Source organism: Taudactylus pleione, unplaced genomic scaffold (genome assembly GCF_031769625.1).
Source record: "Taudactylus pleione unplaced genomic scaffold, aTauple2 ptg000122l, whole genome shotgun sequence".
Lineage (NCBI taxonomy): Eukaryota > Metazoa > Chordata > Amphibia > Anura > Myobatrachidae > Taudactylus > Taudactylus pleione.
In genome coordinates, this window is record NW_028284524.1 from 6,314,579 (window position 1) to 6,340,615 (window position 26,037).

Below are 26,037 nucleotides of genomic sequence, written 5' to 3' on the forward strand. Positions count from 1 at the left end.
GACTGTCCCGACAGCTGTAGCTTTTAATATCCACAGATGCAGCTGTCGTTGCCCCCCCCCCCCCCCACTCTGGCAGAAGAGATGCTGCGCCTAGGTGAAGAGGCGAAGCAAGAAGAGTTATAGTGGCATGATCTGTGTTGCTATTATACATCTCCCCCAAGGTTCAGGTCTCAGGCCTATCTGTCTATTTCCAGCAAAATATTACGCTTATTCCAGCTGTGCAGACTTTCCATCGAGGGGTGCTTCACATTCAGCCTCTGGTTTCCCTGTGGGATTTCGTTCTCATGTTGCGGGCTCTTCAGATTCACCCCTTTGAGCCTTTGCAATTTGTGGGCCTCCGCTGGCTCACGTGGAAGACTTTGTTCCTTCTCGATATTTCTTATGCTCAGAGGGTGTCTGTCTTGATTGCCTTGTCCCATAAATCTACTTTTCTGATATTCCACCTTGACTTTGTAGTCCTACACACTAGGATAGATTTTCTTCCGAAGGTGGTATTTAAATTCCATATAAACAACAAAATTGTGGGACCTTCTCTTCCATAGGAGAATCAATGGAATTCACATTTATCTCTTACCTCATTGGACATTGGCCCTGATTCAGAGCCGGACGCTCTGACCAGAGCGCTCGCTCTGAATCAAGGCCCACCTCCATTAATATGGAGCGTCCTCCAGGACGCTCGTATAGCTGTGGGTCACCACCCACAGCATATACGAGCGTGCAAAATGATGGTCGCGATGGTCTTGACCATCGCGACCATCGGAACTGCGAGTGAAAGCCTGCGGTTGGGTTTCTCAACCGCAAGGCCAGGAGTGATTTTGGCTCTATCAGAGCCAAAATCACTCCCACTGACATCACTAGTGATGTCAGTGGGGCCGGCTTCAGACGGTAGGCGTTCCCTTGGGAACGCCTCCGTCTGGCAGGCACGCCCACCAAAGGGGGCGTGCTGTCAGTCACCATCGACAGCACGCCCCCTTTGATGAGACACTCCGAGCGAAGGAAAGTCCTTCGCTCATCGGGTCTCGCGCATGCGCACGACGGAGCTCCCTCCGTCGTGCTCATGCGCAGTGGGTACCATCGTCAGTACGCTCGCAAGTGGGTCTGAATGACCCCCATTGTGTGGGCTCTCTGCAATTACATAGACAAGACCATGGACCTTCCGTTGTTCAGATATGCTGTTCGTGCTCTATGATGTCCATAAGAGGGGTTGGCTTGCTACCAAGCAGACTCTTGCTCGTTGGATTATGCTGGTCATTCAACAGGCCTATTCTTTAGCCAACAAGCCAGTTCCGGATTTGGTGAGGGCACACACTTCCAATATCCGTCATGAGTTAAAGGGAAAATGGAATTTTGGTTTTTACCTGATAAATCCTTTTCTCTGAGTCCATGGGGGACACTGGATACCCTCCCTTACACCCTTGGCTCTGGATTGTTTTCTAGGGCTGTGCCGGTCCAGACAAACCAGTCTCTTTTTGTGTGCCTGTTTGTTCTGTTCACCTCCTACTCTGTCCTTTGGGCTTTGTTAGTAATAACTGGCTGCTTTGGGCATGGGGTGGGGTAGGAGCTTTTGCTGTTCAAAGCTTAACCTTTTAGTTCCCACACTCTTTCAGCTCCACAGTTCCTGTGTTCCCCCCCCATGGAATCAGAGCAAAGGATTTATTGGGTAAGTCCCAATCCCATTTTTTATTTATTTTTTCGGGTGTGGGTATAATATGTGTATCTCAGTATTAAGTAAATATTCTGTCCTTTTTTCTTGTGAATGAAAATAAGCATTTACCCGGTCCAGCAGTGTTCATTGTATCTTTGTGTGACAGGATGCGGAACACAGAACCATAAGCATTAACTGTTTTACAGAATCTAGTAACATTATTACATTAAAATAACATCCACATAGTGGCCACACACAGTCTGATAGTTTGGCACTTTGCAGGTTTGGTTCATCACTTTGTGGTACAATGCACCACATTTCCGTCGATCAATAATCAGACCATTAGTGTATCTATAATGGGAATAGGGTCCAGGGGGTCTACACCGCACACCCTGCACCCATATAATTATTACACTTCCCTCTCCGGAGTTTCTCACTGGCTAATGTTATAGACTGAAATCAAAGGGAAAAATTGCACGGTGGCCATTTTCCCGGTGATTTGCCCATGTACACTAGAGATGTTTCCAGGAACATAGCATATGTTCCTGAAGACCTGCGCATGTGCAGTAGACTCTCTGGGATAAAGCCAGAGTCTACTGCACTGCTGGAGAGCAGGGGGCCTGCACGGAGGCTCCACACGGGCCCCCTCCTCTTAAACCGTCCCTGATCTGGTTAAATCTCTAACTTGCAAGTAGATTTGTTATATGCAAATTTAATATCGGCTTAGCTTTTCTATTGCTTTTTGGTTTAAAATTAATGCAAGCATATATCTAGTGTATAGTTTGCTGTTTAAGTGTAAATTTATTAGTGTAAAGATCTGTTTTGTTAGACTTGCTTTTCATACAAGACTTGTAATCTCCTATCTAGGAATAAATGATGGCAACGCTAAGGTGCCTGTCATCCTGGAGATCTCTGATCGCATGAGCTGCTCTGCTTGTCAGTGTGTGTTTGACAATAGAGAGGAACAGGTAACTCGCTAAGTCACAATGGGGTTTACAAATTTTGGGCTTACTGTTAAAATACCATAAAGTGACTCCCTACTAATTTCTGCAAATTCATAAAGTAAAACCTGTGACAAATATTGTTCTATGGGTGCTACACAAACATTTCATCACTTTGTTTTGACCTTGTGTTTTTTTTTTTTTCTAATTCTACTTTGGACTGTCACTAAGTTTCTATTCACATTATACGTGTAACTTTGTGCTAGTCATATGTCTTATCATTTGCATGCTAATTACGCAATCCATTCTTTATGGCCCCTTTGTAATAAAGACTATGATTAGTCTCTTGTAGTTATTTTGTATAATATATCACTTACGTAGGAATGTCTACAATGTCTACATATTTTGGGGTCCCAGCACCTTGGGACACTGATACTTAGGGGTCCTAGCTAACACAATGTTCAGTACTACTTAATTAGATGGCATCTTTATTACATATAGCTTTGTAGATATATCAATAATCTCTCTATATTTTCTGCATTAAAGAAAGAACACTATACCCTGGATTGGCATCAGTTTAACTTGAAACGGAAAATCAAAGGAGCAGCAGCACTAACTGAGGATGACTTCCAGGAGCGGACACGGGCAGGTGAGAGGAGAGGGAGCACAGGTCAGGACATGGGCAGGTGTGATGCGGAGTGGGGGGTGGGTATTGGACCAGAAATAAGCAGGTGAGAATCAGTGAGGGACACGATATGGGCAGCTGAGCGGACACGGAGAAAGAGACATGACATGGTCAGGTGAGGAGTAAGGGACAGTAAATAGTCTGCTGATGGAAAGGTGGAGTAGGGTTCAGGGCATGGGCAGTGGGAGGGAGTAAGGGACAGGGTATGGGCAGATAATGGGTAAGAGACAGGATACAAGCAGGTGAGAGAAGAGGGTGTAAGGTACTTGACACAAGTAGGTGAGCTGAGTGGATGCAGGACAGGATATGGGCAGGTAAGTGGATGAAGATACGTTGGAGGGGGTGGTTAGGATGGATAAGACACAGGAAGTTGAGAGGGGTGGAGATGAGACAGGGCATAGGTAGGTGAGGCAAGTATTAAGGCAGGACAAAGGTACTTGATGGGATTACAACAGGATGCTTGTAGATGAAAGATGTGGATGCGGGATAGGATAGGGTTAGAAGGTGGAACAGGATGCGGGTAGGTGAGAGGGGTGAGGAGCTGGGACAGCATGCGGGTAGGTGAGAGGGGTGAGGAGCTGGGACAGCATGCGGGTAGGTGAGAAGGGTGAGGAGCGGGGACAGTATGCGGGTAGGTGAGAGGTGTGAGGAGCTGGGACAGGATGGAAGTAGCTGAGAGGTGTGAGACAGGGACTGGATGCAAAGGTAGATGAGAGGTGTGAGGAGCTGGGACAGGATGCTGAGAGGGGTGAGGAGCTGGAACAGCATGTGGGTAGCTGGGACAGGACGTGCGTAGCTGAGAGGGCTGAGCTGGGACAGTTGCCTGGCTAGTGAGGGCTAGTCTATGAAAGGACATGGCAGGTAAGAGGATAGTGAGGGTCTGGACTGGGAAAAGGGGGTAAGGACGAGAGACTGGATTTGGGTAGGTGAAAGGGTTGGCTATAGGGGACAGGACATAGGTGATGGGGAGGGATGTGATACATTGTGCATCATGAAAAGCGGATCAAGAGCATTTTGTTTTGTGCTTTACCTGCTCAATGAACAACTATCTTGAAGAGTTTAATACTTTTCAAATGCTCAATTAAAAAATAGATTGTATATCCTATTCTACCTGTATACGTCCAAAGTTCACTCTAATTTTTTAAATGTGTGGGTGTTGATTTAATTTAATTTGCGCTTATATCCTTGGTACATATATCAGAAAGTATAATAAAGCACATGATCACTTTATGCTTCACCGTATATATAACTCCTTTATTCTCATGTATAGCAAAATGGCCATCCTAATTGTGAGCACTGACTTAATTCTATATTAGTACCATATGTTATGACCCCATACCAGTGATGTGCGGTTAGGTGAGGCAAGTTGGCAGAGCCTTTCCTGTCATATTTGGGTATACTCCAAAGTTTTGACTCTAAAAATGTAAGAAAATATTATAAATATCTTTATTTGTATTATTCTACTAATTTTTATAGCCAACTCTGGAGTAAAAAGTGTATGGCAGGTGAGGCACTGCCTCCCCTGTCTACCTTTTCCGCACATCCCTGATCAAAACTCACCAAATTTCCAGCACTATATACTTCTGCACCTTTGTATAATGCCCACATGAACCCTCAGGTTCATTTATGTATGTGTAAATCTGGCTCTGATACTAGCCAGTGCCTCCCCAGCTATTTACCTCACCGCACGTCTTTGCCCCATACTTTGTTGGGGTACTATACCAGCGGGGCCCCCCCACCTCTCCGTTTCCTCTTTCTCCCTTTTTATTTATTTTTTCCCTCTTCTTTTTTTCTTTTATTTACTGCAGCTAATTTCAATCAGTTATCTGTAATATATTACTATACTGTATACAATCGCCTAATGTTGTTACTGATACTGTTTTTTTACATTATTTCTATTATATACTCATATACTCCTAATGTATATCTGATCTCTGTAAAGCGCTGCAGAATATGTGTGAAATTATTATTAATGTTACCAGTTATTTATATAGCGCACAATGTTTTATCATTCTCATCTAAAAGTTTTATTGTCTTAAGCACTTTAAATAAAATAAATAAACCATTCAAAAAAAAAAGGCTATCCTAACCCCTGCAAGCTTGGCCCCCTCCTCAAACAATTTTATGTACATGTCGGGAATATTGGACATAGGTGTACGTACGTGTGTATGTATGTGTGTATGTATATATATATATATATATATATATGGGATATCTCTCTCTCTCTCTCTCTCTCTCTCTCTCTCTCTCTCTCTCTCTCTCTCTCTCTCTCTCTCTCTCTCTTTCTCTCTTTCTCTCTTTCTCTCTTTCTCTCTTTCTCTCTTTCTCTCTTTCTCTCTCTCTCTCAACCACACATAATCAGATGTACCGTATAGAGAAATAACCTGATACACTTCGGGGGCCGCATGGGACGACCCTCTAACCTTCAAAGGGCCACACATTAATCTTAATGGCAAGTTAATTTAATATATTTAATGAAGGAAAGAGACACCTAAATGTAATAACACATCAACACGTTTTATAAGCTGTAGCTAACAAAATTCATAATGAAGGTAGGAGATGGGGGTTGCAAGTGAAGGCTTGAAGAGCTGCACATGAAGGGTACATCTACAGTTTCAGATTATTATGTAAACCATTAATAGGGCCCAATACAAATGTATTTGCATAACACAATGCTGCAGTAATGATAAATGTGAGAAAAAAAGAGTTTTAAAACAAAGCAACATTTTTGAGGCTTACAATACAGCCTGTATGACATATATGTAAAGGAGCCTATCCATTTAACAACATGAAAGTCTGAACATTCAGCCTTCAGACTTTCATGTCACTGAGGTGCGAGCGCCACACAAAGACGTTCACTGAACGTCTTCAGTGCAGGAGCCCAACCTCCCTGTCTATTAACATGCCGAACCTGACGACTGTCGTCAGGTTGTCGGGCATGTTCAATAGATAGTCTGGGTCGGCAAGGACCCAGCGTGCACGCGCATCACCATACCCTCCAACTATACCGTTTTAGCCGGTACAGTACCGTTTTCTAATGGTCTGTACCGGCAAACGGGGCTGTACCGTTTTGTACCGGGTTGGTACACTCACCAGATTTGTTAAGCAGCGCTGCTGGGACACAGGACTCCCGCAGCGCTGCTGAGTGACAGCCGACCTCCGTGCTTCTCTGCCCTGACCGCCAGCGCCGGTATACATACAGAACATGCAGTATATTTCTGCATGTTCTAAACTAGCCAGCGTCCGATGCCTCCAGTCCCCATGGACACGCCCCTTTACCGATTACCACTCCCCTTTATCTGCGGTCATGCCCCCCCATGTACCGGGTTCTTACTAGGAAATGTTGGAGGGTCTGCATCACTGGTCCTTGCTGGCTATCCATTTGCAGACTTTCTGCACATTGCGACCAAAACCTCCTGGTTTTGGTCGCATCGTGCAGAAAGCCACCAAATGGACAGGCCCCTTAATGGTCCTCATGAACTGTGTATATATTTTGCATAGGCCAATGACTGATAGCACTATAATTATACTAGAGGCACAAAGCAGTTTTCTGGTGTGCAATGGCAAGTTGTCATGGCTCATGGAGGGGGGAAAGTAGCAGTTGTGTGTCCCACTGCACAACAGAGAATGACAAGTGTTACTGGATTAAGTAGCGGAAGTGTGTCTGGCAATACTACCTGCAAGTTACTTTCCCTAACAAGAAATCATGCGGCTGCCATCCAGTGACCAGAGGAGCATCAGATAAACTACTGCTGAATATCCCTGCATTCTCCCTGAGGGCAGAAAGCAAGTCATTTTAAAAGCAAAGGGTTAAACCTTTTCTCTCGGCTGCAAAGGGACATGTTACAAGTCTACCCCTTCAGGCAGAGAGAGCAAGTGAATGTTGTAGCGCAGGGAAATGGCCCCAGTCATATTCGGTTTAGTGTGTTAAGCTGGGTACACACTATACGATATAGTGTTGCGTAGCGGATCGTACACATCATATAGCGTGTACACCCGATCCGTCGTTCATCGCATCAGCCACTCTGCTGTTCTGCACAGCAGATGGGCCGACGCAATGAACGAACCAGTGCTGTTACATGCAGCATGGAATCGCTTATCGTGCCGTCGTACACCAGATCGTGCAGTGTTTATGGCGAACGCGATGTACCATTATACTGCATCGCCCCGTCGCTGGGCACACATCGTTTAGTGTGTACCCAGCTTAAGTTGCCAGCTCAAGCACGCAACCCCTAAGCTTACAGTAAACACTGGCAAGCCCACCTGACTACGGCCTGTCCAGACAGTTGTAATGTAAGTGCTGGTGTAGGGATTGCTGCTATCATAATCAGATCAGGGTGTTGTGGTGAAACTGACACCAGAGAATGTTAGTTCATATATTCTATCGGTGATAAAACCAATATTTCTACTTCAGGGTCCATAGGGTATCCACAGGATACCTTGGGGTATAGGTGTGACGTCAGTCGCAGGGCACCAAAGAGTTAAGCTTTCAGCCTCCCAGGATGCACTAGGTCCCCCTCCTATACCCCGCCCCCGGGCCAAGGCACCTCAGTTTAGTTTGGTGCCCGGCCGGAGTCGGGTGCACCTGTTGGAGTGGGGGCTAGAAGAGCCCCTGAAGCTTTTTCTTCATGCAGCTGTGGCTGCACATCTGGATGAACAGCATGGACTGTCAGTCCTGACGTCCATGCTGTCTTCCCTACACCCCGCCGGTACCAGAACGCCGGTACTGATCCGGGGATGCTGGTGGGCGTCTGGGGTCACAGCTAGCGGTGACCCCAGATGCTCCGGACCATGGCCGGATTCAAGGGGGACAGAGGTAAGTAGCGGGGTCCCGCGGTGGGTCCCCGCTGATCACATGGTCCTAAGTCCCCAGGCAGGGGGCTCCCTGGGGACTGGCTGCAGCGTGGAGCCAGGCGACCAACCTGCGCTTCCACTACCCCCTGGGACAGCGGACCGCAGCAGAGCGGTAGCGCTGCGGCGTCCCAGGGGTTAAATGCATGCCAGGGGAGCGCGCCTTCCCTGTCTCACAGCCGGCGCCTCCCCCGCTGCACACAGCCCTCTCTGCATGCTGCCGACTGGTCCTGTGGCAGCGCTCCTCCCCCAGGCCAGCCTCCTCTCTGCTCCTCGGCGGCCATCTTCTCCAGAACGCATGGTGAACGCTGCTGGAAGCGCTGGACGGAAGCATCGTGGTCTGGGTCCCCCCGCATACCTCTCCTCCGCTGTGGCTCAGGTCTGTGTATGCAGCACTGTGTCCTACCAGGCCCTGTGTCTGTGTAGTTGAGTAATCAGCGCTGTTAGTGCAGGAATTGTTATTTCTCTGCATTGTATGTGACTGTGCTAGCGCTGCCTGTAACTTTTCTTCTCTAAACTGTCAGCTTTATTACTGTCCCTGTTCTTCTGCTAAAGCCCTTGCGGTGCGGTGCTGCAGGGTGGTCTCTCGCCTATTTAATACTTAATTGGTGAGAGAGGTCACATACGTGGTGCCATCATGTCTGAAAGTGATTTTCCCCTCCGGCTACAGTGTACCACGTGCAAAGTACCGTTAGCGGAGGGGGAGGGTAGCGCGGAGGGCCTTTGCCGGCAGTGTTTGTCCATGGCGCGGCCTATTACGGTTACAGCACCGGTACAGGAGCCGCCCTGGGCTTGTTTCGCTCAGGCGTTAACAGCTTTAGTGGGCCAGTTAGCTCCGCAGCCCGCGTTTACTCCGATGGGTTTGTCCCAGCAGTCTGTGGTGTCGTCACCCATGCAGGGGTTCCCACGACAATTGGTGGTACCCCACAGTCTCCCTATTTCCCCGCTCCCGGGTTCTCAGGAGCCAGCGTGGGTTAACTCCCTGACGAGTTCTGTACAGCACTTGTCGGATGTGTTGCAAGGGGAGTCTGTGATGCGGCCTCATAAAAGGCCGGTGGCGTCTCTGTCCGCTCCTTATGAGGATGACGAAGGGACGTCTGATGATGGGGAGATTCTGGATCCTTACGATCAGGAACCTCTCCATACTAAGGACGCTGATGCTAAGTCCAAAGTATATATTCCTGGACTTATTCGGGCGGTCCGCACAGCCTTGGTGATTGAGGACGAAGTTCCCCCAGCGGCTAAATCTAAGTATGCCTTTTTCAAAGATGTGAAGGGCGATGCCACAGTCTTTCCTCTTTCGGGTCAGTTGGTGGACCATTTAGAGGAGGCGTGGAAACAACCTGGCAAAAGATACCAGCCGCAGAGACGCCTGGCGGTGGCTTATCCGTTCGCGGATAATTATTTTGCTAAGTGGGAATCCCCTCCACAGGTGGATTCTCACGTGACCCGTCTTGTCCGTAGTGCCACATTGCCGATGCCATCCATGTCCTCCCTTAAGGATGCTACGGACCGCAAGGTAGAAATCTGCCTGAAGTCCGCTTATTCCCTTGCAGGGGGGGCAGCACGGCCGGCTATGGCCATTTGCTGGGTTGCCAGAGCGATGGAGCGCTGGGCGGATTCATTAGAGGCTTCTTTTGAATCCGACTGTCCGGCCGAACAGGCGGAGTTGATTGGCAATCTCCGTGATTCGGCCACCTACATCAACGAGGCGGCTCTAGACATTAGTACTCTGGTGTCTAGAATTTCTTCAGCAGCGGTGGCTGCTCGTCGCACCTTGTGGCTGCGATCCTGGAAGGCGGACGCAGATTCCAAGAAAGGTCTGGAAGCGTTGCCGTTTACCGGAGAAGTTCTCTTCGGTCCGGATCTGGATAAGATTGTGGCCACGCTGGCGGCAGCCAAATCTGCTTGTCTCCCGTCGGCCGCTGCTCCTTCTGGTTCGGGACCATCGTCCTTTCGGTCATCTAGGGCCCAGGGCAGGCCCAAACCACAGTCGTTTCCTCGACAGGCTGGCCCTAAGAAATCGGTCAAGCCCCGGAAGCAGGCATGGAGTACCAGACGTCCGGCCCCCAAGCCAGATGACAAGCCTGCGGCCTGACGGTCCGGGCCTCCCTTTGGGGGATCCCAGGGTGGGAGGCCGCCTGCTACAGTTCGCCCAGTGTTGGTCGACCACTACGACAGACACTTGGGTTCTGGAGGTGGTTTCCCACGGATACGCCCTCTCCTTCCGGCACAGACCCCCGGCTCGCTTCTTCACCACGGGTCTCCCATCAGACCGGAACAAGGCTACGGAGCTGCGGAAGGTATTGCACACTATGCTCCAGGCTGGAGTTATAGTGGCTGTTCCATTCTCCCAGAGGGGCCAGGGTTTCTATTCAAATCTTTTTTTGGTACAGAAACCCAATGGGTCATATCGTCCGATTCTCAACCTCAAAGCACTCAACAAGTCTTTGCGGGTCCCGAAGTTTCGGATGGAGACCCTACGGTCCATCATTCTGGCGCTGGAACCTGGGGACTACATGGTGTCATTGGACATACAGGACGCTTACCTGCATGTCCCTATTCTTTTGCGCCATCAACAGTTCCTCAGGTTTGCAATCCGCAGCGACCACTTCCAGTTTCGGGCGTTACCTTTTGGCCTGGCAACAGCACCACGTGTTTTCACCAAGGTGATGGCGGTCATGGCGGCTTCTCTGCGGCTGCAGGGAGTCCGCATGTTGCCGTATTTGGACGACCTGTTATTGGTGGCAGGATCTCCAGAGCTCCTGTTGCGCCACTTGGACCTGACCATTGCACTGCTGCAACGGCACGGCTGGCTAATCAACTGGCAGAAGTCCACTCTAATCCCGTCTCGGAGGATTCTGCATCTTGGAGCCTTATTGGACTCGGGACAGCAAAGGATCTTCGTGACGGAGGACAAGATCTCTGCTTTACAGTCAAGGGTGCGCAGTTGCCTGCACAGCCGCCGGGTGTCCTTACACTCGGCGATGAGGTTACTGGGCTCCATGGTGTCGGTGTTCGACATGGTGGAATACGCCCAGTTTCACTCCAGACCTCTGCAGCACCTGATCCTGTCCAAGTGGAACGGGCTGACTCAGTCTCTGAAGTCCCAGACGATTGTGCTCACCCAGGAGGTTCGCCTGTCCCTTGCGTGGTGGTTACAGACGACCCACCTCAACAAGGGACGTCCGTTCTGGGTTCCAAATTGGGTCCTGTTGACAACGGACGCCAGTCTTCGGGGCTGGGGAGCAGTTTCGGGTCCACACTTGTTCCAGGGCAGGTGGACGCCGACAGAAGCGGAGCTTCCAATAAATATCTTGGAACTCCATGCGGTCTTCAATGCTCTCCAGCAGGCACAGCGGTTTCTCCAGGGTCGCCCGGTGCAGGTCCAGTCGGACAACGCTACCACCGTGGCCTACATAAACAGGCAAGGAGGAACTCGCAGTCGGGCGGCTCTCGTAGAGGTCTCTCGGATCCTGGTTTGGGCGGAGCGCAATCTTCCGGCCATATCAGCGGTCTTCATCCCGGGAGTGCTAAATTGGGAGGCGGACTTTCTAAGTCGCCAGGACGTTCATCCGGGGGAATGGTCCCTGCACCCGGACGTTTTTCAACTACTGGTGGACAGGTGGGGTCTTCCAGAAATCGACCTCATGGCGTCCCGGCACAACAACAAGTTGCCGGTGTACGGGTCTCGCACAAGAGACGAAGGGGCGTCTCTGGTGGATGCTCTGTCCGTCCGGTGGACGTTCCGGTTCGCATACCTGTTCCCTCCGGTCTCCCTTCTTCCACGGGTAATCCGGAAATTCAAACAGGAAGGAGGGACGCTCCTGTTGATAGCTCCCGCGTGGCCCAGACGGCATTGGTTCTCAGACCTTCAGGGTCTGTCCGTGGACAGTCCTCTGCGGTTGCCGCTACGACCGGACCTTCTGTCTCAGGGTCCTTGCCTTCACCCGGACCTGACTCGGCTGTCTTTGACGGCGTGGCTGTTGAGACGGCCATGCTGAGGTCCCGGGGGTTTTCCAGCTCTGTGGTGCGTACCATGTTACGAGCTCGGAAACCGTCTTCCGCGAGGATATACCATCGCGTGTGGCATACGTTCTTCCAGTGGTGTCGACCGAGAGGTTATGCACCGCGGGAGTTTCGTCTGTCTCGGATTCTCGCCTTCCTGCAAGCGGGACTAGATCATGGGCTTCGCCTTGCTTCTTTGAAGGTACAGGTTTCGGCCCTATCTGTCTGGTTTCACCGTAGGATTGCTACAATCCCGGATGTGCGCACCTTTATGCAGGGTGTTCTCCGCATTCAGCCGCCCTTTGTTCCACCTGTGGCGCCTTGGGATTTGGCTGTGGTCCTGAGGGCTCTCCAAGGACCGCCGTTTGAACCACTGGGCTCAGTGGATCTTAAATGGCTAACAGCTAAGACTGTTTTCCTTCTGGCCATTGCTTCGGCCAGACGTGTTTCTGAGTTAGGGGCTCTTTCTTGTAGACCCCCTTTCTTGGTTTTTTATGGGAACAGGGCAGTGCTCCGCACTCGGCCCGAGTTTCTTCCCAAAGTTGTTTCCCAGTTTCATGTTAACGAGGAAATAGTTGTTCCGGCCTTTAACTCACCGGGTCTTTCCGTGGGTGAGGCCTCTTTGGATGTTGTGCGGGCCTTAAGGACTTATGTTGACCGCACTTCTTCGTTTAGGAAGTCGGACGCTTTGTTTGTCCTCTATGGCTTCCGTAAAAAGGGTTGGCCTGCTTCAAAGCAAACTTTGGCAGCCTGGATCCGTATGGCTATTTCTGAAGCTTATCTTCATGAAGGCCTACCGGTCCCTCCTTCTCTGAAGGCTCATTCCACTAGGTCTGTGGGTCCTTCGTGGGCAGCTCGACGTGGTGCCTCGGCAGTTCAGATCTGCAAGGCTGCTACGTGGTCTTCTGTCCATACCTTCGTGAGGTATTACAGGTTTGACACCTTCGCCTCTCAGGATGCTTCCTTCGGGCAGCGGATTCTCCTTTCTGCACAGGAGCGTCCCCACCCTTAAAGGATACTGCTTTGGGACATCCCCAAGGTATCCTGTGGATACCCTATGGACCCTGAAGTAGAAAATATGAGATATGGTAAGAACTTACCCTTGTTATCTCTATTTCTACGAAGTCCATAGGGTTCCACAGGACTCCCACCCTGTCGCACCTGTGCTGCAGATGGGCTTTGCTCTGGTCACCGGTTTTCCGTCTCCCTCTGGTGAGAATGTGATTCTTGAATGTGTCCAGATCTTTGTTCTTTCTCTTCCTTCTCCTCCTCCGGCCTATGGCTTGGTAACTAACTGAGGTGCCTTGGCCCGGGGGCGGGGTATAGGAGGGGGACCTAGTGCATCCTGGGAGGCTGAAAGCTTAACTCTTTGGTGCCCTGCGACTGACGTCACACCTATACCCCAAGGTATCCTGTGGAACCCTATGGACTTCGTAGAAATAGAGATAACAAGGGTAAGTTCTTACCATATCTCATATTATTTCATTGTGTCATTGTATTCACAGATACATCTTAAAAGCTTGCTCAAAACCTTTCATGTAAGCCACATGATCTGTTACTGCTTGTGCTAGTTGTCCTTGGCCCTGATGCGGTCATCCTATCCTCAGTATTGCGATATTTCCTAAATGTACGAGGACTGTTATCTCTTTCAGGGGATGTTTCCAGCATATCTGGCTCTGACTCAGAGAGCTCTGATGATGGGGACTTGGGGACCACGTCTGGGCCTGGAATTGACTCAGCTCCTCTACTGGGTCAACCCAGCCGCTCACAGAGAGTCCTGTTCAGGAACAGACAGGGACAGCTGCTTTCTGTCTACCGCTGTGTGTTGGGGGCAACAAAGGTAAGTGCAAGGCGATATCCCACATAAGCAATATTTTTTTTCAGTATGTAAATTTAAACTGCAAACAATACAAATAGAACTTTGTACACTTCCTGCACTGTACATGATTACAATTGAATAAGTAAGTTATACATATTTGATGCAAACTCTAATCGGCAGACACCGAGCATAATATAAATTTCTACTTCAGGGTCCATAGGGGGTCCACAGGGTTGACCTTGGGGTATAGCTGGATCTGGATCCACGGGCACCACGCAGTTAAAGCTTTGCTGCTCCCAGGATGCACTTGGGTCCGTCCTCCTTTATACCCCGCCCCCGGCCACAGGCACCTCAGTTTTAGTTGGTGCCCGGCCGGAGTCGGGTCACCCTGCGCAGTGGGGCTGCATAAGCAGCCCCTAAGCTTTGTTTTTTATTTTTAAAACGAAGATTTTATTTTTACTGTCTTCAGAGCGGCAGCATCAGACTGTCCATCTGGACGTTTACGCTGCCGCTCCAACAGCCCCGCTGGCGCTGCGACGCCGGTACTGATCCGGGGATCGCAGCGGGACCCCGGAGTCAGTACTAGCGTGGCTCCGGGACCTCCCAAGGACTGCTGCCGGACTGAAGGGGCCAGGTAAGCCGCGTGCAGCGCTGCACGCGGGGATAATGCAGTCTTCATGCCGCCGGTCTCTGGGGACAGACCGGCGGCGCTAGTAGCGGCGGCGGGCTCCCCCTCTTCAGGAATACCCCGCGTGACCGCTGGCCCCCGGGGTGTAAGTACCGGCGGGGAACCGGCTTCCCCGGGGGTTTAGTACTAGCAGGGGAGGCAGCCTTCCCTACTTCAGCGCTCCTCCCCTCAGCCCAGTGCGCCTTCTCTCATGTGTGATGACGTCGCTGGGCTGTTATCTTCTGGCCACTCCTCCTCAGACAGCATCGCAGAGCTCCCAGGCAGGCTTACAGTGGACCAGTCCCCCTGCGTACCTCTCCCCTGATCAGGACGGTGTTCGCAGCGCTATAGCCCTCCCAGACACTGAATCTGGGAGGTTGATTGTAGCGGAAGGTGCAGTGAGTATAACTTCTCTGCATGGTATGTGACTTTTGCTAGTGCTGCTGTCTGTGCTTATTTTCTACTTACTGTCAGCTTTTTACCTATCCCTTTCCTTCTCCTACGGTCCGCAGGTGCGTGGGGGAGGGGTGTTCTTTCTGTGTACCTCACTTATATAAATCTACGTATTTGTGAGGTCCGTCACATACTGCGGTGTGCTCCTCAGTACCATATTGTGGACTCTTTAGGTTGCATACTTGGGAGTGCGTGGGTGTTATACGCCTTACCTCGTTTCGGTGAGACACTTTTATTGCAAAAAAGTTTGTGTCATGTCTGATGAGGGGAATGAGCGCTCCGAGGCTCCTGTGTTGTTTTCCTGCCGACGCTGTTCGGCAGGGGTTGACGGGGCAGATTTGTCTCAGGACGGTCTGTGCGGGCGGTGCCAGTTGGTACCTGGACCCTCTAAACCCCCGGTGGCGCAGGATCCTCCGTGGGCGATGTTTACGCAAGTGCTGGCGTCAATCGCGGACCGACTTGCGGTCCCGACTGCGGCCCCTTCTAGGGCGTTGCCCCAGCCTACCATCCCCCGTTCCCCGGGTGTGACTCGTCTGGTGCAGTCTCCTCCCGGGTCTCAGACTGTGGGTCCTTATGCGGGTTTACCGGTATACGTGCAATCCCCCACGGTGCCGCAGCAGTCGATGGTACCTTTTTCAGGGGTATCCTCAGGCAGTACCCCCGCCTTGGGTGGACGTCCTCTCCAGCTCTGTTCAGAGTCTGGCGGCTTCGTCATCGGCTTTTCAAAATATGTTGCACAGTGATTTGCCCCCACGGGCGTCCAAGCGTTCCGTTCCGGCTTCACTGGCGGCTCAGTTCACGGACACGGACGTGTCTTCGGATGACGGGGAGATCCATGAAGACTCTGACTCGGATGCCGGGGCCCAGGAGATGGAGACTAAGTCTTCCATTAATGTGCCGGCATTGGTTAGGGCGGTGCGGGCCATCCTTCACATTGAGGAGGATGTGCCCGCCCCCAGGTCAAAATACCCAAATTTTAAAAAGGCCAAGGTAGCTTCGACGGTTTTTCCCCTTTCCGATCAATTGATGGATCATATGGCAGGGGCCTGGCAGTTGCCCAGCAAGAGGTTCCAACCGCAGAAGCGGTTGGCTTCGAACTATCCGTTTCTGGAGGCTCATTGCAGGAAGTGGGAAACTCCTCCAGCGGTGGATTCCCACGTTACCCGCTTAATTAAAAGCGCTACGCTGCCTTTGCCGTCGATCTCCTCCCTGAAAGATCCCACGGACAGGAAGGTGGAGACTTGTTTGAAGTCTATCTACTCTCTCTCGGGGGCGGTGGCCCGTCCGTCCATGGCCATCTCTTGGGTGGCTAAGGCCATCGAGAGCTGGGCCAATGCTTTGGAGGATACCTTTCCGGAAGATGCTCCGGAGATCCAGAGAGCGTTGATAGGTCAAATGAGGGATGCGGCTTCCTACATTGGGGAAGCATCGTTAGACGCAAGCCTGCTAACCTCTCGGGTGTCGGCTGCAGCTGTGTCGGCGCGTCGGTCCTTGTGGCTGAGGTCTTGGAGAGCTGACGCTGACTCCAAAAAGGGACTGGAGGCCTTACCTTTTAATGGGGAGTTGCTTTTTGGTCCAGACTTGGACAAAATTGTGGACACTCTGCCTTCCTCCCTTCGGCTTCTGCTCCTACCAAGGTACGGAGCTCTGCTTTTCGGTCCTTTCGGGTTCAGGGCAAGGACAAAGGTCAGTCCTTCCCGAGGCAGTCGACGACCAAGGCCGCTTCTAAGCCCAAGAAGCAACCCTGGAGTGCCAGGAGCGCTTCTTCCAAGCAGGAAGATAAACCTTCTGCCTGATGGGACGGGCCTCCCTCTGGGGGACCCCAGAGTGGGAGGCCGACTTCTTCTATTTGCCCAGTGCTGGCACAATACCACCACGGATGCCTGTGTTCGAGAAGTGGTCTCCCAGGGGTACGCCCTGTCTTTTCGACACAGACAGCCCCGCCAGTTTTTCTGCACGAGTCCTTCTCAGGATACGACCAAGTCTTTACAGATTCAGGAAGCTATAGAGTCCTTGCTGACAGCAGGGGTCATTGTTCCCGTTCCTCAATTACAACGAGGGACGGGGTACTATTCTTCTGTTTCTGGTGCGGAAACCCAATGGTTCTCATCGCCCTATCCTCAACTTGAAGTCTCTGAACAAATTCCTCAGAGTTCCCAAGTTCAGGATGGAAACGTTACGTTCCATCATTCTGGCGATGGAACCGGGGGATTACATGGTGTCCCTGGATATCCAGGACGCCTACCTCCATGTTCCGATAGCACCTTCGCACCAGCGGTATCTGAGGTTCGCTATCCTTCAACACCATTACCAGTTCCGGGCGCTACCCTTTGGTCTCTCCACGGCACCGAGGGTGTTCACGAAGATTATGGCGGTCATGGCCGCACATCTTCGGAACCAGAATGTACGGCTACTACCGTATCTGGACGACCTCCTGTTGCTGGCGAGTTCCCCGGAGGTACTGCTTCATCGTCTCCACTTGACGGTCGCTTGCCTGCAAGCGCACGGGTGGCTGATAAATTGGAAAAAGTCCTCCCTGATTCCATCTCAGCGGATGCTTCATTTGGGAGCCCTGCTGGATTCTCGTCAGCAAAGGATCTTCCTGACCCCGGAGAAGGTCTCCTCCCTGCAGCTGAGGGTACACAGTTGCCTGAGCAGTTGCCGCCTGTCGGTCCATTCGGCTATGAGGGTTTTGGGCTCCATGGTGTCAACATTCGACATGGTGGAATTTGCCCAGTTCCATTCCCGGCCCCTGCAGGGGCTGATTCTATCGGAATGGAACGGGTTACCTCACCGGATCCGCTCTCAGTTGCTGGTGTTGTCCCTGGAGGTTCGGCAGTCTTTGGCTTGGTGGCTTCAGACAGCTCATCTGGTCGAGGGGCGCCCCTTTTGGATCCCGGACTGGGTCCTGCTCACGACGGATGCCAGTCTTCGGGGTTGGGGGGCAGTGACCGGCTCGTTGTCACTTCAGGGTCGTTGGTCTGCGGAAGAAGCTCTTCTTCCCATCAACATTCTGGAACTGCGGGCGGTTTATCGGGCCCTGCAGTCGTCCGGTCCCGCTCTTCACGGAAGGCCGGTTCAGGTGCAGTCTGACAACGCCACCACGGTGGCGTATATCAACCACCAAGGAGGAACTCAAAGTCGGGCAGCGATGTCGGAGGTGTCTCGCATCCTTGCTTGGGCGGAGTGTCACATTCCAGCGATCTCGGCAGTCTTCATTCCCGGAGTCCTCAATTGGGAGGCGGACTTCCTCAGCCGTCACGACGTGCATCCCGGGGAATGGTCGCTTCACCCAGAGGTGTTTCAGCTACTCGTGGACAGGTGGGGGCTGCCGGAGCTGGACTTGATGGCCTCCCGTCACAATCACAAGTTGCCCGTTTACGGGTCAAGGACAAGAGACGCAGGCGCCAGTCTGGTAGACGCGCTGTCGGTGAAATGGACGTTTCACCTGACGTATCTGTTTCCTCCGATATCCTTACTTCCTCGGGTTCTGCGGAAATTCAAGCAGGACGGCGGCACGCTCGTGCTGGTTGCTCCGGCGTGGCCCAGACGTCCTTGGTACTCCGATCTGAGGTGTCTCTCCATCGACGCTCCGTACCTTCTTCCTCAGTGTCGGGACCTGTTGTCTCAAGGGCCCTGCCTTTACCCGGATCTGGGTCGGCTGTCTTTGACGGCGTGGCTCTTGAGACAGCCGTCTTGAGGTCTGGGGGTTTCTCCAGTTCGGTCATTGGTACCATGCTTAGGGCACGCAAGCCTGCCTCCGCACGGATTTACCACAGGGTGTGGCGCACTTACTTTCAGTGGTGTGAATCCAGAAACTATGATCCTCAGGTGTTCCGGGTTTCCAGAATCTTGGAGTTCCTTCAATCAGGTTTGGACCTCGGCTTACGCCTGGCCTCTCTGAAGGTTCATGTGTCTGCTTTGTCCATGTGGTTTCAGCGACGATTTGCTACACTACCGGATGTTCACACCTTTTTCCAGGGTGTTCTCAGGATACAGCCCCCCTTCGTGCCTCCTGTGGCTCCTTGGGACTTGGCGGTGGTGCTACGGGTCTTGCAGGGTCCTCCTTTTGAGCCTCTTGAGGTGGTGGACCTCAAGTGGCTGACGTTCAAGACCGTTTTTCTCCTAGCAATTGCTTCTGCCAGGAGGGTGTCAGAGTTGGGGGCGCTTTCCTGTCGCCCCCCTTTTCTGATTTTTCATCAGGACAGAGCGGTGCTCCGCACTCGTCCTGAGTTTTTGCCCAAAGTGGTCTCAAAGTTCCACATTAATCAGGAACTTGTTGTGCCAGCTTTTCAGTCACCTGATCTTTCAGCTGGTGAGGCTTCCTTAGATGTAGTCCGGGCACTTAGAATCTATGTGGACCGGACTGCTTCGGTTAGGAAGTCTGATTCATTGTTTGTCCTCTTCGGTTTTCACAAGAGGGGTTGGCCTGCCAACAAGCAAACGTTAGCCCGTTGGCTTCGTTCTGTTATTTGTGAGGCTTATGCACAGGAGGGTTTACCTGTGCCAGCCTCTGTTAAGGCTCATTCCACTCGTTCTGTGGGTCCCTCTTGGGCTGCTAGACGTGGCGCCTCCGCTGTTCAGCTGTGTAAGGCAGCCACTTGGTCTTCAATTCAAACGTTTTTGAGGTTCTATGCGTTTGACACCTTTGCCTCTCGGGATGCATCCTTTGGGCGCCGGGTACTCCTTTCAGCACAGGAGCGTCCCCGCCCTTAGTTGAACTGCTTTGGGACATCCCCAAGGTCAACCCTGTGGACCCCCTATGGACCCTGAAGTAGAAAACAAGAGATATGGTAAGAACTTACCTTTGTTATCTCTGTTTCTACGAAGTCCATAGGGTCCACAGGGCGCCCGCCCTGACGCACCTGGCTTCAAATGGGCTGTGTGGCTGGTCACCGGTTTTCCGTCTCCCATTTCTGTGAGTATGGTTTCTTGTGTGTTCCAGTCTTCCTTCTCTCTGTTTAGTCTCCTCCTCCGGCCTTAGCTGCTTACCAACTGAGGTGCCGGGGGCGGGGTATAGAGGAGGACGGACCCAAGTGCATCCTGGGAGCAGCAAAGCTTTAACTGCGTGGTACCCGTGGATCCAGATCCAGCTATACCCCAAGGTCAACCCTGTGGACCCTATGGACTTCGTAGAAACAGAGATAACATAGGTAAGTTCTTACCATATCTCTTGTTATATAAAGCCTGTGTGTGTTTTACAGGATGGAGACCTGAATCCAGACCAGCTCCTGAATTGTGTAGGCGCTATGCAGGAGCAGGCGGTGGTGGTGATTCTCATGGCTGGTGGAGGACATTTTGCTGGAGCTGTCTATAAGGGGTAAATCAAGTCAAATTGTTAAGTCCTCTGTCTGAAGTATCTGTGAAAACTGCCTGATACAGTATGTAATGTTTATGTATTGTTCTATATGCCCACAACTCCACAGTACCCCATTCTAATCTGTCTTCCAATTCACAGAAAGGAGGTGTTAAAGCACAAAACCTTCCATCGATACACTGTACGAGCCAAGAGAGGGACTTCTCAAGCAGTGCATGATGCTCAGAACCGCAGTCACATGGCCAAGTCTGCTGGAGCTGCTCTCAGAAGATATAACCAAGCCGCTCTGAAGACGGTGAGCTGTGTGCATCATACTTGTGTGACACAGATTGGCTCAGCAATTCAGCTGATAGGAATGATTGCTCTGTATATTTCCACCTAAGAGAACATGTCATAGAGACCGGGTGAAGGCCAGCGTACCCGTGCCGTCGAAATTGTAGCTTAGGGGAGATAAGGTGCTCCCCCGGTCGCTCCTCCCCCAAACCAGATGCAACTTACGGTACGGAGTTTAGCGTCTGGTTTGCTATATTTGACTAGAAGCTCGCAGATCGCGTTTGTGTGTATACTGCTGTAGCTATTGGTCTCAGAGGTTGGTCGTCTCCCTGTATAACTCTCCCTTGGGTCTGGTATATAGCAGTCTATAGCCTACCATTACCCCTCCGGGGCTGGCTAGTTGATTCAAAGTACCATTTGCAATAGCAATTGTGCGTATCTATGCATTGTATGTGACTTTAATGCTAGCTGCTGTATTGTACCGTCTTTTTGTTTCAAACTGTCAGTTGTACCTATCACTGTGTTTCTCTTCCTCCCTCTGAAAGTGTGAGGAGTTTCATTGATAGGGAGTCACATTGCATTTACGCTGTACACCTTTTATACATTTGTCATGTCTGTAGGTGAGAAGGATGATTTGCCAGTACTAAGATCAGGTGTGTCTTGTTTGGCAGGCCTATCTGAGCAAGATGTTAACCTGGATGTTTTTTGTTACCTCTGTTGTAAAACAGCTGCTCAAGCCAGTACATCTAGAGCTCAAGCGCTAGAACCACCCGGGTGGTATCCAGTTTAGTCTCACTTGGTAGACAAAGTCGCAGAAGCGCGGGCATCGGCTGCAGTATTTCCCCATGCTATGGGGTATTCACAGCAGTTGCATCCTTCTATGTATATGCCCCCCATGAATTCCTGTTGGGTTAATTCTATTGCTCACTCTAGTCTGAGTATGCCACCATCAATAGCTCCTCAGCAGCCAGATGGACAAATGGCAGCAAAGCAGGGGCATAAGAGAGGTTCCTACCAGTTGCCTCATGACGACCCGGACTCCTCTTCTGACTCTGAGTTCTGGGTCTTACTCAGTAGAAGAAGACAATCAGTCTCTAGTGGATGTCCCCTCTCTGGCAAGAGCGGTTAGATCTGTCCTCAGTATAGATGAAGAGGAGGCCCCGCCGAAAGCCAAAGTGGTCTTTAGGCGTCAAAAGGTGGCTAAGTACTACTTTCCTCAGTCTGAACAACTGACGAATCTTATGTCTGAGGCATGGAGTACTCCTGGGAAACATTTCCATGCTACAAATGTACCCATTTGCACTGGGTGAGTGTAACAAATGGGTAGTTCTGCCAACGATAGACGCTCATGTCACGAGGTAGATTAGGAGCGCTACGTTACCCATTCCTACAGCATCCTTTTGGTCAAGTTTCTTATCTGTAACCTTTGAAATCAATGTTTTCATTATCTGGAGCGATTACCAGACCAGCTATGGCTGTAGCCTGGGTAGCGAAAGCTATGGAAGAATGGACGACCGCTCTGGAAGGTATTATGCCTGAGTCTACCAGAGAACAGCAGTCTTTTCTCTATCAGATGCGAGAAGCAGCTGTGTATATAGGGGAAGCGGTCACTGACGCAGGTATTTTGGCTTCTAGGCTCTCGGCGACATCAGTTGCAGCTCAAAGATCCCTTTGGCTAAAAATCTGGAAGGCGGATGCAGGATCCAAGAGGACTCTTTGGACCAGAGCTTGATGACATAATGACTTCTCTGGCAACACCGAAGTCAGTTGAATTGCCATCCACGACTATTCCTAAATTTAGGCAGTCGGTAGCTTGGTCCTTTCGCCCACAGAGTAGGGTGCAGGGTCAGTCTTCCTCTAGACAGTCATTCCCGCAAGACACGTCAGGCCAAGAAATCTTGGTCAGGCAAACGGTCTGCCTCCAAGCCAGATAGTAAGTCTGTCTGATGGAGCGGGCCTCCCCCTGGGGGGTCTCAGGGTTGGAGGCCGACTCTTACAGTTCTCCCAGGTCTGGTATCCGACAACTACGGATGCCTGGGTTCGAGAGCTGGTCTCTCAGGGTTATGCCATCACGTTCCTGAGGCATCCCCCTCAGAGGTTTTTGGGTACAATCCTTCCTTTAGACCCGGGCAGGACTTAGGCCTACCCGGAGTCTATTGGGGCCCTCCTGAGGTCAGGAGTCATAGTCCCCGTCCCTGTGACACAAAGGAAAGGGTTATTATTCAAATGTATTTTTGATTCTAAAACAGAATGGGTCACATCGCCCTTTCCTGAATCTGAAGTCTCAACAGGTTCATCCATGTGCCAAAATTCCGTATGGAAACCCTACGGTCAATTATGCTGGCGATGGAGCCTGGGGATTTCATGGTATCCCTGGACATACAGGATGCATATCTGCATGTTCCGATTGCACGATCCCACCAAAGATTTCTTAAGATTGGCGGTAGATCAGCAACATTACCAATTTCAGGCTCTATCGTTCGGGCTCGCCACCGCTCCTCGAGTATTTACCAAAATAATGGCAGTCATGACTGCTCATCTCAGGTGACAAGGAGTCCGGATACTGCCATATTTGGACGATCTCCTAATATTAGCACAATCTCAGGAGATGTTACAATGCCATTTCCAGATGACCATTGTCTGTCTACAAGAGCACAGCTGGATAATAAATTGGAAGAAGTCGTCTTTCTCCAACTCCACATATGGTGTACTTGGGGGCGCTGCTGGATTCTCTGGGTGAGAGGATTCTTCTACCAGAAAACAAGATTGTGGCAATGCTGTCTCTGCAAGCAAAGAGTGTCGGTACACTTGGCAGTGCAGGTGCTGGGCTCCATGGTATCCACATTCGACATGGTGGCTTATGCCGAGTTCCACTCCAGGTCCCTGCAAAATTGGATTCTAGCTCATTTCGATTGTCAGTATCATCGGATAAAGTCCCAGATGATTCGCATCTCGCCAGAGGTTCGGTTCTCCCTCGGCTGGAGACGACTCATTTAAACCAGGGTCGTCTGTTATGGGTACCGGATTGGGTACTTCTCACCACAGATGCAAGTCTGCGAGGATGGGGAGCGGTGACAGGTCACCGCACCTTCAAGGGAAGGTGGCCGGGGCAGGAAAGTCACCTACCAATAAATATCTTGGAGCTTCGTGCTGTGCACAGAGCACTCATACTGACCTCCTACAGGGCAGGTCTGTCCAGGTTCAGTCCGACAACGCGACAGCAGTGGCCTACATCAATCATCAAAGAGGCACACAAAGTCTGGCTGCCAAGAGTGAAGTGGCGGAAATTCTGCTGTGAGCATAATGCCATCTTCCAGGTGTTCTTAACTGGGAAGCGGACATCCTAAATCGCCAGGACATGCACGCCGGAGAATGGGATCTTCATCCGGAGGGCTTACAAATCCTGGTGTACAAGTGGGGATTACCGGATGTGGACCTCATGGCGTCACGTCACAACCACGGGGTCCCCAGGTAACGGTCCAGAGCAAGGGACCCCTCCGCTACCTTCGTGGACACTCTGGCGGTGAGGTGGGACTTCAGGTTAGCATACCTGTTTCCTCCAATTTCCCTCCTCCCAAGAGTCTTCAGAAAGTTCAAGCAGGAAGGCGGCAGGATTATACTGATAGCCCCTGCCTGGCCCAGGAGGCATTGGTTCTGCGACCTGACATGTCTATCCATAGACAGTCCACTTCCACTGCCTCTATGGATGGATCTGCTAGTGCAGGGTCCCTGCCAATATCAGGATTTACCTTGGCTGGCTTTGAAAGCATGGCTGTTGAGTATGCCGTTCTCAAGGCCTCTGTGATAGATGCGGGCGGAAGCAGGCTTCCTTGTCCTCAGCATCGTCTGAATCACAGAGTTTGGCATAAATTTTTTCTTTGGTCTGCTCACAGAAAATATGACCCTAAAATTTTCAAGGTCGCAAGAATACTTTCTTTTCTTCAGGCAGGATTAGACTTAGGTCTTCGCCTGGCTGCCTTGAGAGTTCAGGTTTTTGCACTGTAAATTTTGTTCCAGTACAGAATTGCCCCTCTGCTGGATGTTAGAACATTCTTGCAGTGGGTCCTCCGGCTGCAGCCTCCATTTGTCCCTCCGGTGGCACCGTGGGATTTGACTTTGGTTCTCAGGGTATTGCAGATGGCTCCCTTTGATCCTTTGGATACAGTGGATGTAAGATGGTTGACAGCGTAGACACTTTTTTTTTTTTTTTTCTCCTCGCTATCGCCTCGGCTCGTAGAGTTTCTGACTTGGCAGCTCTATCATGTCGCTCTCCATATTTGATTTTCCATCAGAATAGGGTTTATCCTCCGTACTAAGGCGGGTTACCTTTCAAAGGTGGTTTCCTTTTTCCATATAAATGAGGAGATTGTAGTTGCGGCCTTTCACTCTTCAGGTGATACTTCCCTGGATGTGGTTCGAGCCCTTCGTATCTACGTGGCTCATACCAGCTCCATCAGGAAATCCGATTTGCTGTTTGTTTGCTGGCCAGCCTCGTTTGTGAAACCCATATAACACAAACAGACTTCGGTTCACTGGCTGCGTACGACTATTTCTCAGGTCTATATACAGGCTGATCTCCCTGTTCATAACAAGTTAACGGCACATTCTACTCGGTCTGTCGGACCGTCGTGGGCGGTTAGACATGGCGCCTCGGCTGAACAGCTGTGCAAGGCAGCTACTTGGTCTTACATCAATACGTTTATCAAATTCTATGCGTTTGATACGTTTGCCTCCCAGAATGCTTCCTTTGGGTGGCGAATTCTCCTCTGCGCAGGAGCGTGCCCACCCTTAAGGGAACAACTTTAGGACGTCCCCAAGGTAGATTCTGTGGACCCTGAAGAAGAAAATCAGAGTTGTGGTATAACATACCTTAGATTACTTTTTTTTTTTTTTTCAGGTCCATAGGGTCCACAGAGCACCCTCCCTGACGCACCTGGCCTCAGTTGATCTGTTTTTTTTTCGTATCACTGATTCCCTCTTCGTATGTGGAGTGTTTCTTGTGTGCGATGTACTTCCTTCCCCACTATCCATCTCTTGCCGTTAGGCTGGTTTACAAACTGAATGGCTGGAGAGGGGGTATATAGGGAGGAGGATCGATGCATGGTGGGAGCTACAAAGCTAGAAGCTGTTTGGTGCAATGGATCGTTTCCACTACATACCCCAAGGTAGATTCTGTTGGCCCTATGGACCTCGAAGAAAAAGAGTTATCTAAGGTATGTTATACCATAACTCTTATTTTTATTTTATTTACGCCCTTGCCTTTCAAAAGCGACCTGCAAACTAATTTTTTTCCACAGGTTTTCCGGTGGATTCGGGCAAAGCAGTGATTCTGCTGGAGTCTTTCACTACCTGGCTGGCTTCCAAAGTAATTATTCCAG

At 50.9% G+C, this 26,037-nt stretch overlaps 1 protein-coding gene across 2 annotated transcripts in view; it reads left to right on the plus strand.

Annotated features, from left to right (window-relative positions):
- The window catches only part of ANKZF1 (ankyrin repeat and zinc finger peptidyl tRNA hydrolase 1), a 78,065-nt gene that overhangs the window by 4,011 nt on the left and 48,017 nt on the right, over window positions 1-26,037 (plus strand). Inside the window, exons 2-7 of one of the 2 annotated variants that reach the window (XM_088472317.1) lie at window positions 1,608-1,660; window positions 2,513-2,613; window positions 3,133-3,235; window positions 13,783-13,970; window positions 20,274-20,389; window positions 20,528-20,681. In XM_088472317.1, coding sequence (XP_088328443.1) covers window positions 2,566-2,613; window positions 3,133-3,235; window positions 13,783-13,970; window positions 20,274-20,389; window positions 20,528-20,681 — 609 coding nt within the window. In that variant the 5' untranslated portion in view covers window positions 1,608-1,660; window positions 2,513-2,565. The remainder of the gene's footprint in view (window positions 1-1,607; window positions 1,661-2,512; window positions 2,614-3,132; window positions 3,236-13,782; window positions 13,971-20,273; window positions 20,390-20,527; window positions 20,682-26,037) is intronic. The other variant, XM_088472316.1, reaches the window with a different exon arrangement.